The sequence below is a fragment of the Urocampus carinirostris genome, chromosome 7, assembly GCF_059441175.1.
Source record: "Urocampus carinirostris isolate Australia breed hairy pipefish chromosome 7, RoL_Ucar_1.0, whole genome shotgun sequence".
NCBI lineage: Eukaryota > Metazoa > Chordata > Actinopteri > Syngnathiformes > Syngnathidae > Urocampus > Urocampus carinirostris.
The window spans coordinates 42,675,596-42,690,666 of record NC_142355.1 but is presented as its reverse complement, the minus strand read 5'-3'; the positions used below and the strand labels follow the sequence as shown (position 1 = coordinate 42,690,666).

The 15,071-nt window shown below is 46.5% G+C and overlaps 1 protein-coding gene across 7 annotated transcripts in view; it reads right to left on the bottom strand.

The window, feature by feature from the left end:
* Positions 1 to 14,784, bottom strand: part of prmt8a (protein arginine methyltransferase 8a) — an 85,254-nt gene extending 70,470 nt beyond the window's left edge. For 2 of the 7 annotated variants that reach the window (XM_088341031.1, XM_088341032.1), the window contains exons 1-2: positions 14,358 to 14,782; positions 14,242 to 14,272 (exon numbers count right to left, since the gene is read on the bottom strand). In XM_088341031.1, coding sequence (XP_088197157.1) covers positions 14,242 to 14,265 — 24 coding nt within the window. In that variant the 5' untranslated portion in view covers positions 14,266 to 14,272; positions 14,358 to 14,782. Of the gene's footprint in view, positions 1 to 14,241 lie in introns of all 7 variants that reach the window. The other 5 variants (XM_088341029.1, XM_088341033.1, XM_088341035.1 and 2 more) reach the window with 4 other exon arrangements.
* Between the last annotated feature and the right edge of the window lie 287 nt (positions 14,785 to 15,071).

Here is a 15,071-nt window from a genome sequence, read left to right as displayed (position 1 = left end):
TAGGGGGCAGCGATAGTTTGTTTTATGTACCAGTTAGAGTGGGGAGCAGTATGACTTTGGGGGGGATGTTGGATAGTGGCTCCATGGCCTGTACCGTGAGTGAGACTGCTCTGCGTAAGATGCTCTCTGTTGGAGCAGTACGTACAGAAGACGAATTTTCCACCAACGTGACACTCATTGGTGTTGGGGGTCGACGAGTGTGCCCAAAGTCAGCTTTCAACATCCATATGGAAATCAATAACTGTAAAATGATTGTGCCAACAATTGTTGTTGAGGGGCAACCTGATGACCTAATCATTGGAACTAATGTTATCAGAAACATATTGCATGAGTCAAAGAAGTTTAGTGCGTACTGGACAGCAATCTCTGCTCCATCATCCACTAATGCTGAAACGGAGCAATTTCTTTCAATGCTAGCTGGCTTGCATAGATGGAGTGGTGGTGAAATGCCCGAGAAGATAGGCACAGTGCTCTGCAATTCAGCCACATGCCTTGAGCCTGGCCGTGAGTACCTCTTGTGGGGGAAGCTGTCAAAAACTGCACGAGTATCTCCTGGGAGCGCAGCGATGACAGAACCTACGTCGGCACGATCTGCCCCCAAGGGTCTAATGGTCGCCAGAATCGTCACACCTCTGTGGGCAGATGGATGGGTTCCACTGAAGGTCATGAATGTCACAGAATATCCGCTGTTTTTGAGACGCAATGCAAAGCTGGCTGACTTGGTGCCTTGTGTTGCTTTGGAGGATCTAGACCTGGTCAGTGGCCATCAGAGTACTTCCGTTGTGCAATTGCCTCCTGTCTGCTCTGATTTAAGTAATGCTGAGGAGAAGCTACAGTCTATTGGCCTGGGTGAACTAGATGTTGGCTGTTGTGATGCATCGTCTGAGTGTAAAGACAAGTTGTCAGAGCTGATCATTCACTACCAAGACATCTTCTCGCGTAATCACCTTGACTGCGGAAAGGCGAAGGACTTTGTTCACAGAATCCATCTGGTTGACCAAAAGCCGTTCAGACTCCCTTTCAGACGTGTGCCACCGAGTCAGTATCAAAAATTACGCCAAGTCTTGAATGAAATGGAAGAGAAAGAGATCATTCGAAAGTCGACAAGTGAATATGCTTCACCTTTAGTTCTCATCTGGAAGAAGAATGGTGATATGCGTGTGTGCACTGACTTTAGGTGGTTGAACAAGAGGACTCTGAAAGACGCTCATCCTCTGCCACATCAGGCTGATTGCTTAGCAGCACTTGGTGGCAACTCCTTCTTCAGTACAATGGACTTGACGTCTGGGTTTTACAACATGCCTTTACACGAAGATGATAGGAAGTACTCAGCGTTCACTACGCCTATGGGGCTTTATGAGTACAACAGGTTGCCACAAGGGCTCTGTAATAGCCCAGGGAGTTTCATGAGGATGATGACTTCCATTTTCGGGGACCAAAACTATTTAAGTCTGTTGTGCTACTTGGACGACATTTTAGTTTTTGCCCCTGATGAAAGTTCTGCACTCAGACGTCTTGAAATGGTGTTCAGCAGACTCCGTGCCCACAATCTGAAACTGGCCCCCAGGAAATGTCACTTTTTAAGGAAATCTGTAAAATTCTTGGGCCACATTATTGATGAACATGGAGTGTCAACCGATCCAGAAAAAGTTGAAAGTATAAGCAAAATGACTGTGGCGGACTTGATGGAGTCGGATGGAGCGACACCTTCTGAGAAACGTGTACGGTCTTTCTTGGGCATGTTAAATTTTTATCAACACTTCATTCCCCTCGGATGGGTCTGGCCTTGATGCGGCGAGGGGGCTTGCGTGTTCCAGTGACCCTGGAGAGCGATACTGTCGGGAGCTTGCTCCTGGTAGGGTCACCCATGGCGGGCCGGTCTCCGGGGTAGGTTCCAGACAAACAAAGACCCCAGCGTGTCGGTACGCTGTGAGGTGGCAGCCCCACCAACCGACTATCCTGCGGAGGGCTAACAACTCACCCAGGAGAAACACACTTTGTTACGAAACTGACCAGAGAAAGAAGCCGGACTGACCAACACGGTAACGGACCCCAGCCTGCCCCCGACCAACGAGTACGGATCGATCTTCGTCATAAGACCCGTGTCGCCACCTGGAATGTCCAGACACTCCTTCGCCCCGGAGCTGCCACCCTGCTGTCCCGAGAGCTCTGTCGCTATAACATCACCATGGCAGGGCTCTGTGAAGTACGATGGCAAGGCAATGGTGAAACAACAGCTGGCAACCATTGCTACATCTGGAGTGGCCCCGAGAGTCGGACCGGCCTTTACGGTGTGGCTCTTGCCATTCCAAAAGCCCTCCGGAGGTCCCTCATCAGCTGGACACCAATAAGCGACAGACTACTGTCTGCTCGATTCCTCCACCATCACGGCAAGATGACAGTGATCGTCGCCTACGCCCCCACCGATGTCGCTGATGAGGATGCGAAGGACACGTTCTTTGACCAACTCCACCAGGCTGTCAACCAAGCCCCACCACACGACGTCACCATCATCCTCACTGATGCCAACGCCACTCTATCCAGCAATGATCGGTCCCCCGGCTCACCTGTCGGCACCACCTTCGTTGACAGCACAACAAACGACAATGGCAACCGCCTCCTCCTCCTCTGCCACCAAAACAACCTTTGTGTTGCTGACACCTGGTTTCCCCGGAAATGCATCCATCACTGGACGTGGTACAGCCCAGATGGCAGAACCAGGAAGGCATTGGACCACATCCTGATATCACGACGCTGGAAGTCGTTTGTAACCAACTGCCGGGTGTTCAGAGGAGCACAGCTTGGCAACACAGACCATCGTCTGCTGGTGGCCCAGCTCAAGCTAAAGCTCCGAGCCAACCAGCACAAGACTCTGCCTCGCCTCGACTCCTCCCGACTCAGCGACCCCAACATTGCCAGAGACTTCAGTTGCTCCATCCGCCGCTCTCTTGATACCCTGGCTCCTGACAAGCTGACAGACTGGGCGGCCTTCAAGGAAAGTGTCCTCCAGTCTGCTCACAATGTCCTCGGACGCCCGCGATCCTCCCCGAGAAAGCCCTGGATATCAGAGAGGACACTAAACATCATAGACCAGCGGCGTGAGGCCCGACTCCGAGGCGACCTCACAGAGTATCGGAGACTGAATCGCCTGCGCAATGTGGCCATTGCTGAAGATAGGGAGAGGTTTTGGCAGGCAGAAGCCCAACAGCTTGAGTCCGCGGCCAACAACAACAACATGAGCCGCGTATTCAGTCTACTACGCCAAGCCCGTAGCGGCCCACACATAAAGACAGCCCTGGTAAAGGACTCAGACGGCAACCTCATCATGACAGAAGCCAACTGCCTCGAGCGCTGGAAGGAGCACTTTAGCCTCCTCTTGCAGCACAGCACCATCCCGGCTGATCCCACCCTCCTAGGGGCTGCGAGCACAGCACCTCCTAACGACACCTGCTGCACAGACCCTGTAACACCCAAGGAAGTGAGAGCTGCTCTGAAGAAGCTGAACACCAAGAAAGCCCCCGGCATCTGTGCCATTACCGGCGAGATGCTCAAGGCCGGCGGTGATGGCATGGTGGAGTGGCTAACCCGCCTATTCAACCAGGTGTGGGAATCGGAGCAGCTGCCCACCGACTGGACCAGAGGAGTCATCTTGCCCTTCTGGAAATGCAAGGGCGACAGGCTTGTCTGTGGAAACCACAGAGGCATAACCTTACTCTCCATCCCGGGCAAGGTCTTTACCAGGATCTTGCTCAGCCGTGCCCTTCCAGCAATCAGAAGCTGCCGCCGTCCCCAGCAGGCTGGCTTTATGCCCAACCGCTCCACAACGGACCACATCTCTGCCGTCCGTTTGCTGATAGAAAAGACCCGTGAATTCCGTAAAGATCGCCATCTATATATCGGATTCATTGATCTGAAGGCCGCCTTTGACACTGTCTGCCACTCTTCACTGTGGAACATCCTCCAAGCTCTCAGAGCACCACCCAAGATCATAGCCCTGTTCAAGCTGCTCTACAGCAACGCAGAGAGCTGTGTCCGTATCAACGGCATTGACTCCGACTGGTTTGCTATCTCCAGCGGCGTTCGCCAAGGCTGCGTGGCTGCTCCCGACCTTTTTAATTGCATCATCGACCATCTGATGTTCAGGGTTAGTGAGCGCATCCCCGGAGTGTCTTTCGGCAACTACCACCTGACTGACCTGGAGTATGCTGACGACACCATCATTCTCAGCACTTCCTACAGCCAGCTGAGAGACGCTCTGGGCATTTACAGCGAAGAGGCAGCGCGGCTTGGCCTGCAAGTGAGTTGGACGAAAACCAAGTTCATGTATGTCGGTGATGGACCAGATCCACCTCCCATCCAAATTGGTAGCGACATTGTAGAGCCTGTCAAGAGCTTTGTATATCTGGGGTCCATGGTGACAGACAATGGGGACCTAAAACCAGAGATTCTCCGCAGAAGAGCCCTGGCAGCATCTGCTCTGCAGTCTCTCTGGAAACCACTCTGGCGGCACCAGACCATCGCACGCAAGACGAAGCTCCGCATTTACAACCTCGCCGTACTCCCTATCCTGCTTTATGGCTCAGAAACATGGCCCCTGAACGACACCCTGGCCACAAGAATCGATGGTTTTGATAGCAGGGCTCTCAGAACCATCGAGAACATCAGATGGCCCCAGCGAGTCTCCAATAAAGAGCTCAGAGCCCGCACGTGCCAGCCCCAAGCATCTTCCTTGGTCGCACAACGCCGCACCCGCTGGTTTGGCCATGTCCTTCGTCTACCACCAGACCATCCGACACGAGCCATTCTCCAGTTTGACCCAAAGGCCGCATGCTGGAGACGACCACGAGAGAAACCCCGCACTCGATGGCTCGACGTCGTTGCGGGCGACCTCCAACAACACGGAGTTGCCGTAGAGGATGCAGAACAGCTGGCACAAGACCGCCAGCATTGGAAAAACCTGGTTCATCTGGTCGGCTCAACGCACAGGGACGGGACCCCCCGACCTTCGCTGGAGCAATAAGTAAGTAAGTAAGTTCATTCCGGGGTATTCAACACTCGCAAAGCCCTTGTTTTATCTGCTGGCTGGCCAGAAACGGAAGAAAGGCAGAAAGCCCAAATGCACTGTAGTGGGCCGCAAACTGAAATCAGATGAATGGACTGCTGACCACGACCAGGCATTTACAGACCTCAAAAAGGCCCTTATCCATTCTGTGGTTTTGGCTCATCCAGACTTTAGTCGTCCATTTTTGCTGTCGACTGACGCCTCACTGGATGGCCTTGGAGCCGTTTTGTCCCAAGTACGTGAAGGTGACACAGTGGCTAGGCCAATTGCGTTCGCTAGCAAGTCTTTGACCCAGTCACAGAAGAACTACCCAGCTCACCGTTTGGAATTTCTTGCACTGAAGTGGGCTGTGTGTGAGAAGTTTAGCCATTGGTTGAAAGGCCATGAGTTTACCGTCTGGACTGACAATAATCCACTTATACACATTATGACTAAACCCAAATTGGACTGTTGTGAGCAAAGATGGGTGTCAAAGCTGGCCAGTTACAATTTTGAAATCAAATATGTGCCTGGTCCCAAAAACTCGGTTGCTGACGCTCTCAGCCGTGTCCCTTTTTGTCAGAATGTTGGCCACAGACTAGTCAGTGAACCTCTTCATGATCTCACTGCGGAAGCTGCGGTTTTGTCTGATACAGCCGTCCAACAGACTCTCAGAGACTCTACAGATCAGCCTGTCATGGCAGAGAAGCTGTCCCATTCTATAGCTACAAATGTCCAGTCATTACTCGTGTCGGCCCAGACTGTATCCAATCAAGAAGTTGCTGCTGTTGTCCAGTCACACACTGAATGGGCCTCCGGTGCGAGAACTCGTGCAGCTCAACTGATAAGCCACATGCCCCACCTTATTCCAGATACACTACCCAGTCTGCCTGCCTTCTCTATGGATGACCTGCGAGAGGCTCAGTCCAGGGACAGAGTTTTGTCTCGTCTTCGGTTTTATGTGGAACGGTCTCGAAGACCGTCTAGACGTGAAAGGGCACACGAGACAAGTCAAGTTCTGGGCCTCCTGAAGCACTGTGAGAAGTTTGTTCTGAGTGATGATGTTTTGTACAGAGTATCCCGTAATCAGATTTCAAATGCAAAACGCCATCAGTTAGTGGTCCCTGATTGCCTGAAGGCTGAAGTTTTAAAAGGGGTGCATGACAGTGCGGGCCATCAAGGCCAGTCAAGAACCCTGAGCATCGCCAGACAGAGATTCTTTTGGTTGCATATGGACAGAGATGTGAGGATGCATGTTCGTCAATGTCAGCGTTGCATAGTCAGCAAAGTCACTGAGCCTGCAGGGAGGGCCCCTCTGGAAAGCATTGCCACTTCCCGCCCATTGCAACTTGTTTGTATTGATTTCTGGTCCGCTGAAGATTCACACAACAAATCTGTTGACGTATTAGTGATAACAGACCATTTCACCAGATTGGCACAAGCTTTTCCATGTAGAGACCAGTCAGCCAGGCAAGTAGCTAAAGTTCTATGGGAAAAGTATTTTTGTGTTTATGGCTTTCCGGAGAGGATCCACAGTGATCAAGGCCCAAGCTTTGAGAGCAATTTGGTTGCAGAACTTTTACAATTATCTGGGGTGCGTAAGTCACATACTACCCCGTACCATCCGATGGGAAATGGAAGTGTTGAGCGTTTTAATCGTACTTTGGGCAATATGATCAGAGCTCTGCCCCCTGAATCAAAGCAGGACTGGCCAAGACGTTTACAAACACTCACATTCATGTACAATTGCACTGCTCATGAAACTACTGGATATGCACCATTTTACTTGATGTTTGGGAGAGTTCCTCGCCTCCCAGTCGACACTCTGTTTGGGAACATTTTGTCTGACCCTGACATTACCACCTATGGCAGATATGTTGCAAAACTGTCTGAAGACCTGAGGGAGGCTATGTCAATTGCTCAGGAACATGCAAAAAAGGAACAGGGCAGACAGACTCGACTCTATAACAGGGCAGCAAAAGGGCCGTCAATTGGAGTTGGAGATAGAGTCCTTGTGGCGAACAAAAATGAGAGGGGCAAGCGAAAATTGGCTGATAGGTGGGAGTCTACCATCTACACTGTTATTGAGATGAACCCTCAAACACACACATTCAAAATTCAAGACACCATCACAGGGAATGAGAAGGTTGTTCACCGTAACCTGCTGATGTTGGTTAACTTTCTCCCAGTTCAAGACCAGCCCTCTCTCCAGTCTGATTTGTCTTTGTCCTCTGCACAATCATCTGCCTCTGTTTGTTCTTCAATGACCAGTCCCACTGTCTCCGAAGAATCTCACGCTCGAGTGCCTGCTCAGCTAAACCGGTCTGGATGTACGGCAGATGATGCGCATAGTCTTGTAAGCATCTCAGGCCCTGACAACTACACAGATCTCACGCCTGCGTCTGGGGAGAGAACCAGAGAGTGGGTGCATGGGCTGAACTCTGAAAGTTCTGATCACTCTGGTCATTCCTTGACCACTCATACTCACGACACTGCTGTTAGGGATAACATTTCGACTCTTAGTGAGCATGATCATGTTCAATCTGTAGTGGCTGCTGTCTCTGGAGGTAACGTTAGCCACACTGATCAACCAGAGTCTGCACCACACCGCACTACACGCCTGGGTCGTGTTATACGACCAGTCAACAGGCTTCTTCACACTATGGCTAGACAAGATGTCACCAGACACCTACAGTGTAATGTTTAGACTATGCGTAACACAGTAGTTCGAGCTCTTGGGGCATGACATTTTTTCCCTTTAAAATTCTTCTGAAATAACTTGGTTTTGGAGATAATGTTTTGTGCTCATTTATGTCTTATATATGTCTTGGGTGAATGTGGAATGTGTAAGGCATTCTATAGCCGGTGGCTGGTTCAGAGAATTTTCTCTGTCCACTGCATCCTTAAAGGATACTTCTCAAGTCGGTCCTAATATGTGTGACCCAATGACTACTGTTATATATTGATTTTGATTTTATAACCAAGTGTCAGATTTTGTCCAGAATTCGGTGGGGGTGGGTGTAACAAAGTTGAAAATTGATTGTTTTGAATGTTTTTTTGAATTCTCACCAAATCTGTGTTTTTGTTGTATTACTGTTAATATTCCGGTACCTCATTCAGTTGTTAAGTCATGGGCGTCTGCGACTGTTCTTTTCGTTTGGCACTTTATGGGCTTCAGCGCTTGCCGTAGCTTAAATAAGTTTGTAAGCGTTGAAGGTAAGATGTGCCCAATATCAGTTGGATAAAAAAAATGCATATTTTGCTAGACATTTGAGCTGCTTTCGAAATTATTTTTGTATATAAAGATATATAAGTTGTTCTAAATGATGTATATTAAAAAAGCACTAAATAAGAGGTTAAGCAATACAGCTTGAAATGAAGATGCAACGTGTTTTGATGCAAACACGCCACGAGGTGCGGCCTGTTGAGTGATGACCCGTTCTTTTGTATCTTTAATATTTTAGATAATTGCAGTCGTGAACAGAAGCCCCTGACTTTTGTATTGTTTTGTTTATTGAATGCAGGTACGTGTGAAAGTTATGTTCATTGTTATTATCGAAGTTTCATTATTAATGTGCTCGCATGTTGTCTGCTTGCTGTAGCTTAAAATAAGTTTGTAAGCGTTGAAGATAATTGCAGTCGTGAACAGAAGCCCCTGACTTTTGTATTGTTTTGTTTATTGAATGCAGGTACGTGTGAAAGTTATGTTCATTGTTATTATCGAAGTTTCATTATTAATGTGCTCGCATGTTGTCTGCTTGCTGTAGCTTAAAATAAGTTTGTAAGCGTTGAAGATAATTGCAGTCGTGAACAGAAGCCCCTGACTTTTGTATTGTTTTGTTTATTGAATGCAGGCAATAAACCCAGAGATTGTGAAACCTTGTGTCGTGCATGAAAGAGGGTCGCTACACGGGCACTCCGGTTTCCTCCCACATTCCACAGACATGTATTTCAGGTGGATTGGCCGGTCCAAATTGTTCCTAGGTGTGAATGAGCGAGCGAGTTGTCTGTCCCTTTGTGCCCTGCGATTGGCTGGCATCAAGTTCAGGTTGTCCCCTGCCCACTGCCCGATGATTGCTGGGATGTGCTCCAGCAACCCCGCGACCCTACTGAGGATAAGCGGTGCAGCTAATGAGATGAACTTAAGAACACAGAGATTTAACATTTAGACTCTAAATTTTAGAGGGTACAAAATTAGGTTAAAATTGACTAATTTGCACTCATGTATCAACTGTCAGTTTTCTCCTTGTTTGCGTCTCGTGAGTCCAAACAGACCACCAGTTCTGGAGAAAAGTCCCCTCTCCAGCTTAAAGCCAGCCAGTCTGGCAACTAAAAGGCAATCAATTGTTGCTGTGTGCAGAAGGTATGCCCTGATTATCATTGCGAAGCCATCCTGGTTAGGATGTATCAGGCTGTGCACTTTTGAAGCAGTGAAACCACAATGAAGAAGCTTCTTAGTTATTACTTGGGTATACGCACCAACCTTTTTGACATTAAAAGGCAGTAGATTTCACTGTGCACTCTATATTTTTGGCGAGACACAATCTGTCTCCAGAATATTGAAAAACAAACAAACAATATGTGATTGTCTAAAACCGGAAGTGGTAAACTTTTAGCAGAACAGATATCTAACGGATTGTTGGAAAGGTTTATTCACGTACAAAGATTTTGTCTTTCTTGAAAAATTAACAGCCATGGACAACATAATAGTCTCGAGATTTTTGCTATTGTTTAAATTTGAGAAAGTCGATTAAAAAAAAAAGCGGTAAACGCTTTGAAGGGCTGAAAAGTGATAGTCTAACGTGTAAAGTGGTAGTGTCTGCAGGAATGCACCCTAATAAAAATCTTCAGCCGAAACCGAGAACCAAAAATGTGTGCGCTGAAAGACTGAAACTACAACTCCCAAATTAATTACATACAAAATAACCATATATATTGCACTGACTTGCTCAAAAGGCTTAAAATGATAACTGACTGGCATATTACTAGTTGCTGTTTTTGCATATTTTTATGAAATTCTCTTTAAAAAAAAACAACAACAAATGCAAGCCATCACTTTCGAAAATAATATCCTGTCGGACAGTAAAGTTGAATAGATTAGTTGAAAGTGCTTATAGGTCTAAAATACAAATAATACAAGCAACCACTATCTATTTTAGTTATTTGAGTAAAGTGGCTCGTTATGATGAAAAATACATAGCTTATTGCTACTGAATTTATCATCTCTTTTTTCAATAATTACATATTTTGGATGAATATCAGGGCAGACAGTAAATAGTGACAACACTAGAAGTAAGGAAATGATGAATGCAGTAGCCAGGACAAGATAATGCAACAAATAAGTCATACTCACATATCTATCATAGTAAAACAGTATTAGTAATAAAATGATGTCTCTTGGTGCTAGCCAATCAACTTCAGGAACGGACAGAACAAATGTTACACACAAAGTACATGTTTTCGAAATAAAACTGCTGTACTGTAAATCGTTTGCTCTCTAGAGTTAGCATGTAAACACGAGGCCACGTCCAGCTAGCAACTAACCAAATCAAAATATAAGCAGTCGCGATGTGCACTACGTTTTCTAAGTAGAACCCAGCTTCACAGAGGTGCCTCATTTTAGACATTTTTTAATTTAGGATAGAACCAAAAGTCCCTGCGACCCTCCTGAGGATGAGCGTTGAAGATAATGGATGGATGGATAAAACCAAAAGTGCAATTTGGTGCTGAATATTCTTTGCATCCCTAGTTTTCACCTTGTTACTTTAAAAAAAAAAGACACAGTTGTCCAGCGACGCTACGGTAAATCAATCAATCATAATAGGTCGCTCAAGTTTGTCAAAAATATTGATGCTACACTCTTTGCAGTATCTCAATACAATTCAAAATTGTCGTGTTATCGATCCTGCGCACAACGTGTGTTAGCGGCTTTTAAGTTGTTTACACTCCGGGAATCTTTAGGTAGTAATAATTCAGATGAGCACACAAACAGAAATGTGCAGAAACCCCACCACCTGAAAAGCTGTCCACGCTTGCTGTTGGAAACGGACTTAAAACTTGACAAAGCGATCGCTATTGCTACACAAATCGAATCCGCTATGACAGAAGCGAAGGCTATGGAATCGGAGCAGCACACATACACAGCGCTCTTCTCAACACAAAACCTGCTACCGTTGTGGCTCCAACTCTCATCTAGCAAAGGACCCCAAATGCCCTGCTAAAAATGCAAAATGCAACCAATGTGGAAAAATGGGACATTTTGGTTAAGTGTGTCGCAGCGCAATTCCTACTCGATCAGTGAGAGAAGTTACTGTCCCAGACCTTACTGTGTGTCATGTAGCCCCTACAGCTTCAGTCCCAAAGTGCCTTACGTGTACAGTTGCTCTCCATGTGAATGATGAACAGTCAATTACTACTGACCTGCTTGTGGACACTGGTTCAGCAGTCTCAATTCTGCCACAGAGAATTTACAGACATTCATTCATGCACGTTCTTCTCTCAAAGCCTACTGTACGCCTGGTGACCTACATGAGGAAGCCAATTCCAGTGTTGGGCTGTCTTTAACTTACTGCTACATACTGCAACCAGAGTGCACATACTGACTTCTACATAGTTCCTGACGGTACTCCACTACTGGAAATGGACCTTTTCACTGCACTTCGCCTTCACATACAAGATGGGCAGATTGCAACACCTGCCGCATCGGATATGAGTCACACTGTAAACACTACAAATGCTTTAGGCGTTGCTACAGGTTTTATACACAAAGTTAAAGTGCGTGCTGACGTGCCTCCAGTCCAGCAAAAGCTACGCAGACTCCCATATGCCGTGCGTGACAAGGTGTCGGAGGAGCTGACGAAATTGGAAACAAATACAAAACCGGGACATGAGAATGTTACTGCAGATTGCTTGTCACGTTTGCCTCTCCCCATCACAGACGACCACGAGGAGATGGAGTTGGAGATGGTGGCTTCTGTGTCTCCTGATTTTGCTACAGTCACTGCTGATGAGCTCTCCAGTGCGTATGAGGAATGTCTGGTGCTACAGAAGGTGCGACACTACATGCAGAAGGGATGGCCTCGTACTGCAAAAGGCCTTGACCCCCTCATCGTGCCATACTTCTGTGTGCAAAATGAGCTTGCCGTGCAGAACAGTGTCATTGTGCGTGGCACTCATCGTGTTGTGATACCACAACAGCTACAGGAAAAAATGATCCAACTTGCTCACGCTACACACCAAGGGATCGTTCGTACAAAACATAGACTGAGAGACTTGTACTGGTGGCCTGGAATGGATTCTCAGGTTGAGCTCGCCATCAAATCATGCACCACCTGCTTGCAGCATGACAAAACCGCAACCACACGTACTGCACCGTTACAGCCTGTGCCTACCCCGACTGCTGCCTGGGAAAAAGACCACTGAATACAAAGCTTCACATCACAGGTCTTCACTCCATGAGCCCCACTGCTGACAAAGGCAACATGCTACAAAACATACAAAACAAACAACAGAAGTCAAAACAATACACCGACAAACGTCGCGGTGCAAAGTCACCCAGCTTCCAGATTGGCTCTGCGGTTCGCATCCGCAAACCTGGAATCATTGCCAAAGGACACTCAGCCCAAAAGGGTCCAGCCACTTATCTGCTGTCTTGGTGTGGAATGCTTTCCACCTTGCCCATTCTTCCACCTGTGCTTCTGCCTCAGCGCCACAGCCTACTAATGCTGATGCTTGTCTCCTGCCAAGCAACCAAGGTGCTGAGCCAACTGAACCTGAAACTGTGCCCTCACCACATCCCTCTCCGAGTGCACCAAGAATACGACATGCTCCTGCATGATGAATGTTCATTGTTTAAAAAATTGTCATGAATGTTTATGATGTGATCCTCATAGAGTCTGCTTACGTTTACAAGGTTTACACACTTTTGCTTACCGATATTGACAGTATAGTTCCTTGCAATATTGCTTACCTTTGATAAATATATACCTCTAATCTGGTAATGAATATTGAAATTTTTGTTTTCTATAAGCTCATACTTACTGAAGAGTTATTGCGTATTTCAGATTAATGCTACTGTTTGTGCCTACTCTAACAAAAAGGGAATATGTGGTGTCGTGTAATACACTCCCCTTCCTGCGGTGTCGCTGTATACTAATGTGCAGCCTTGTACTTGTGCTTGAGAACTACAGAGGAAGAAGTGAAGTAAACACTCTATAATGGTACCGTCCGTGCCTGTCTTGAATCTACTACAACCCTACTACATACACAACAGTATGGATGGTTTAATACACATGTGCGGGTTAATCGATTTTACTTCCTCAATATATGCGAGAGCTAGGCTCTCAGGACTTGCGCTACCCATTATCCGTATCTAATTGCACTCATCTTCCGATGTCAAATTCAAACAATCAACACACATGGAGAGGGAGAGCTAAATGAAGACATTTATCGGAACAACAGACACCTACCTGGTAAGGTCATGAGCTTTGATAGAAACCACAGTATGGGCGTTTAAGGTGGGAACAATTTGTTTGACTACAATTGTCAGTAGATAGCTTGCTATGGTGAGCAATGCATTGTGCAGCAATTGCATAGACTCAACTTCTAAACATTATACGACGTAGGAACTTATGAGACTTAATTTAAATGGCCCGGTAGAAGATTGGATTCGGCTGTTTGGAGTGGTCAGGGGCTGCTGCACCCAATTTGGCCACCAGAGGGGTTTATCTTACTTTTATCATTGTTATTCCAGCCACAAAGCACATTACGCTGGAGGAAAGGAAGGGAATGGGGAGAGAGGAGTGATATTTTACACATTTTTCTTTTTAATACAAGGAAGAAAATGGTGAAAGTAAGAAAAGGACTGTTTCAAGTACAGTCTAAATTTCAACCCAAACCTAAAAAAATTTGAAAAAGGAAGCGTTTATTCTAAAACAGCTAAGAACTTTACATACTTGAACGTGCAATGATGATTTCAGCCAAAAGAACGCGTCAGCAAGGACAATATTTTGAATTTACGGACACAACATTTAAATATAAAAAAAATAGGAATAAACAAAACTGTATTGCGTTCAATGACAGTTGGTTATGAATGTTATTTTGCAACTTTCACAACACACCTCAGACAAAACGAGGGTGGCACACTACAGTCAAGTGCAGTGAAACGGTTTTCCGTACAAGAAGGAAAAATACGGACTTACCTCGCTGCTCTCGGAATCTGCCATTTTTCTCCTGAGGAGCATGCAACGGGACGAGTGTTTAATTCCCATGCGAAAAACAAAATCTAAAATTTACAGGTGAAAAAAGCGGCGCACACCTCGTCCCGGACGACTCACGGATCTGTCATTGAGCACTGGTCATTTCTCATCCCGAGATGCAATGATCTCTCAAAATGTGCTGAAACTGCAAATAACTGGACTCGCGACCAAATGCAGGCAACGCACTGCTTCCAATTCGTGCAGATTCCATGGCGCAAAAAGTTTGCAATTTGCCGGTGCTTTTTGGCGCGTCCAAACGCGAGAAAACAACGAGCTGGAATGTAAAATGATCAAGCGACACCCTGTCCCATAATGAACAAGGAAACAAGAAAAGCGGCTCCAAATGACTGCCGATGCCAACCCACTTTGATTGATTCTACGAGAACTGCAACGCTGCTTCTAAAAATAGAAGCAGTGCGGTTACCTCACGCGGTGCATGCGCGTGCGCTGAGTGTTCGATGAGTGCGCGCTTTGATACGACCCCTTTTAGTGCATCTTTTTGAATTTTCGACTGTTTGCTCGAAATTGACGACAAAGCTGCTAAAAAGATCATACGTAATAAGTGTGGGTGGTCGGATTGATACACGTATCGATATTATCGATAAGCAATGTACCCCATAAGTCGGATCTGAGCAATGACACCAACTCTGTATGCTTCACTTGGAATAATGGTGAGACACATCAATCCTGCGAGTGGCAACCAAACCATAATCGAACATCTCCAAAACCTGAGATCAAACCAAGTTACATTCTGCTAATGAATTCCTAAATGT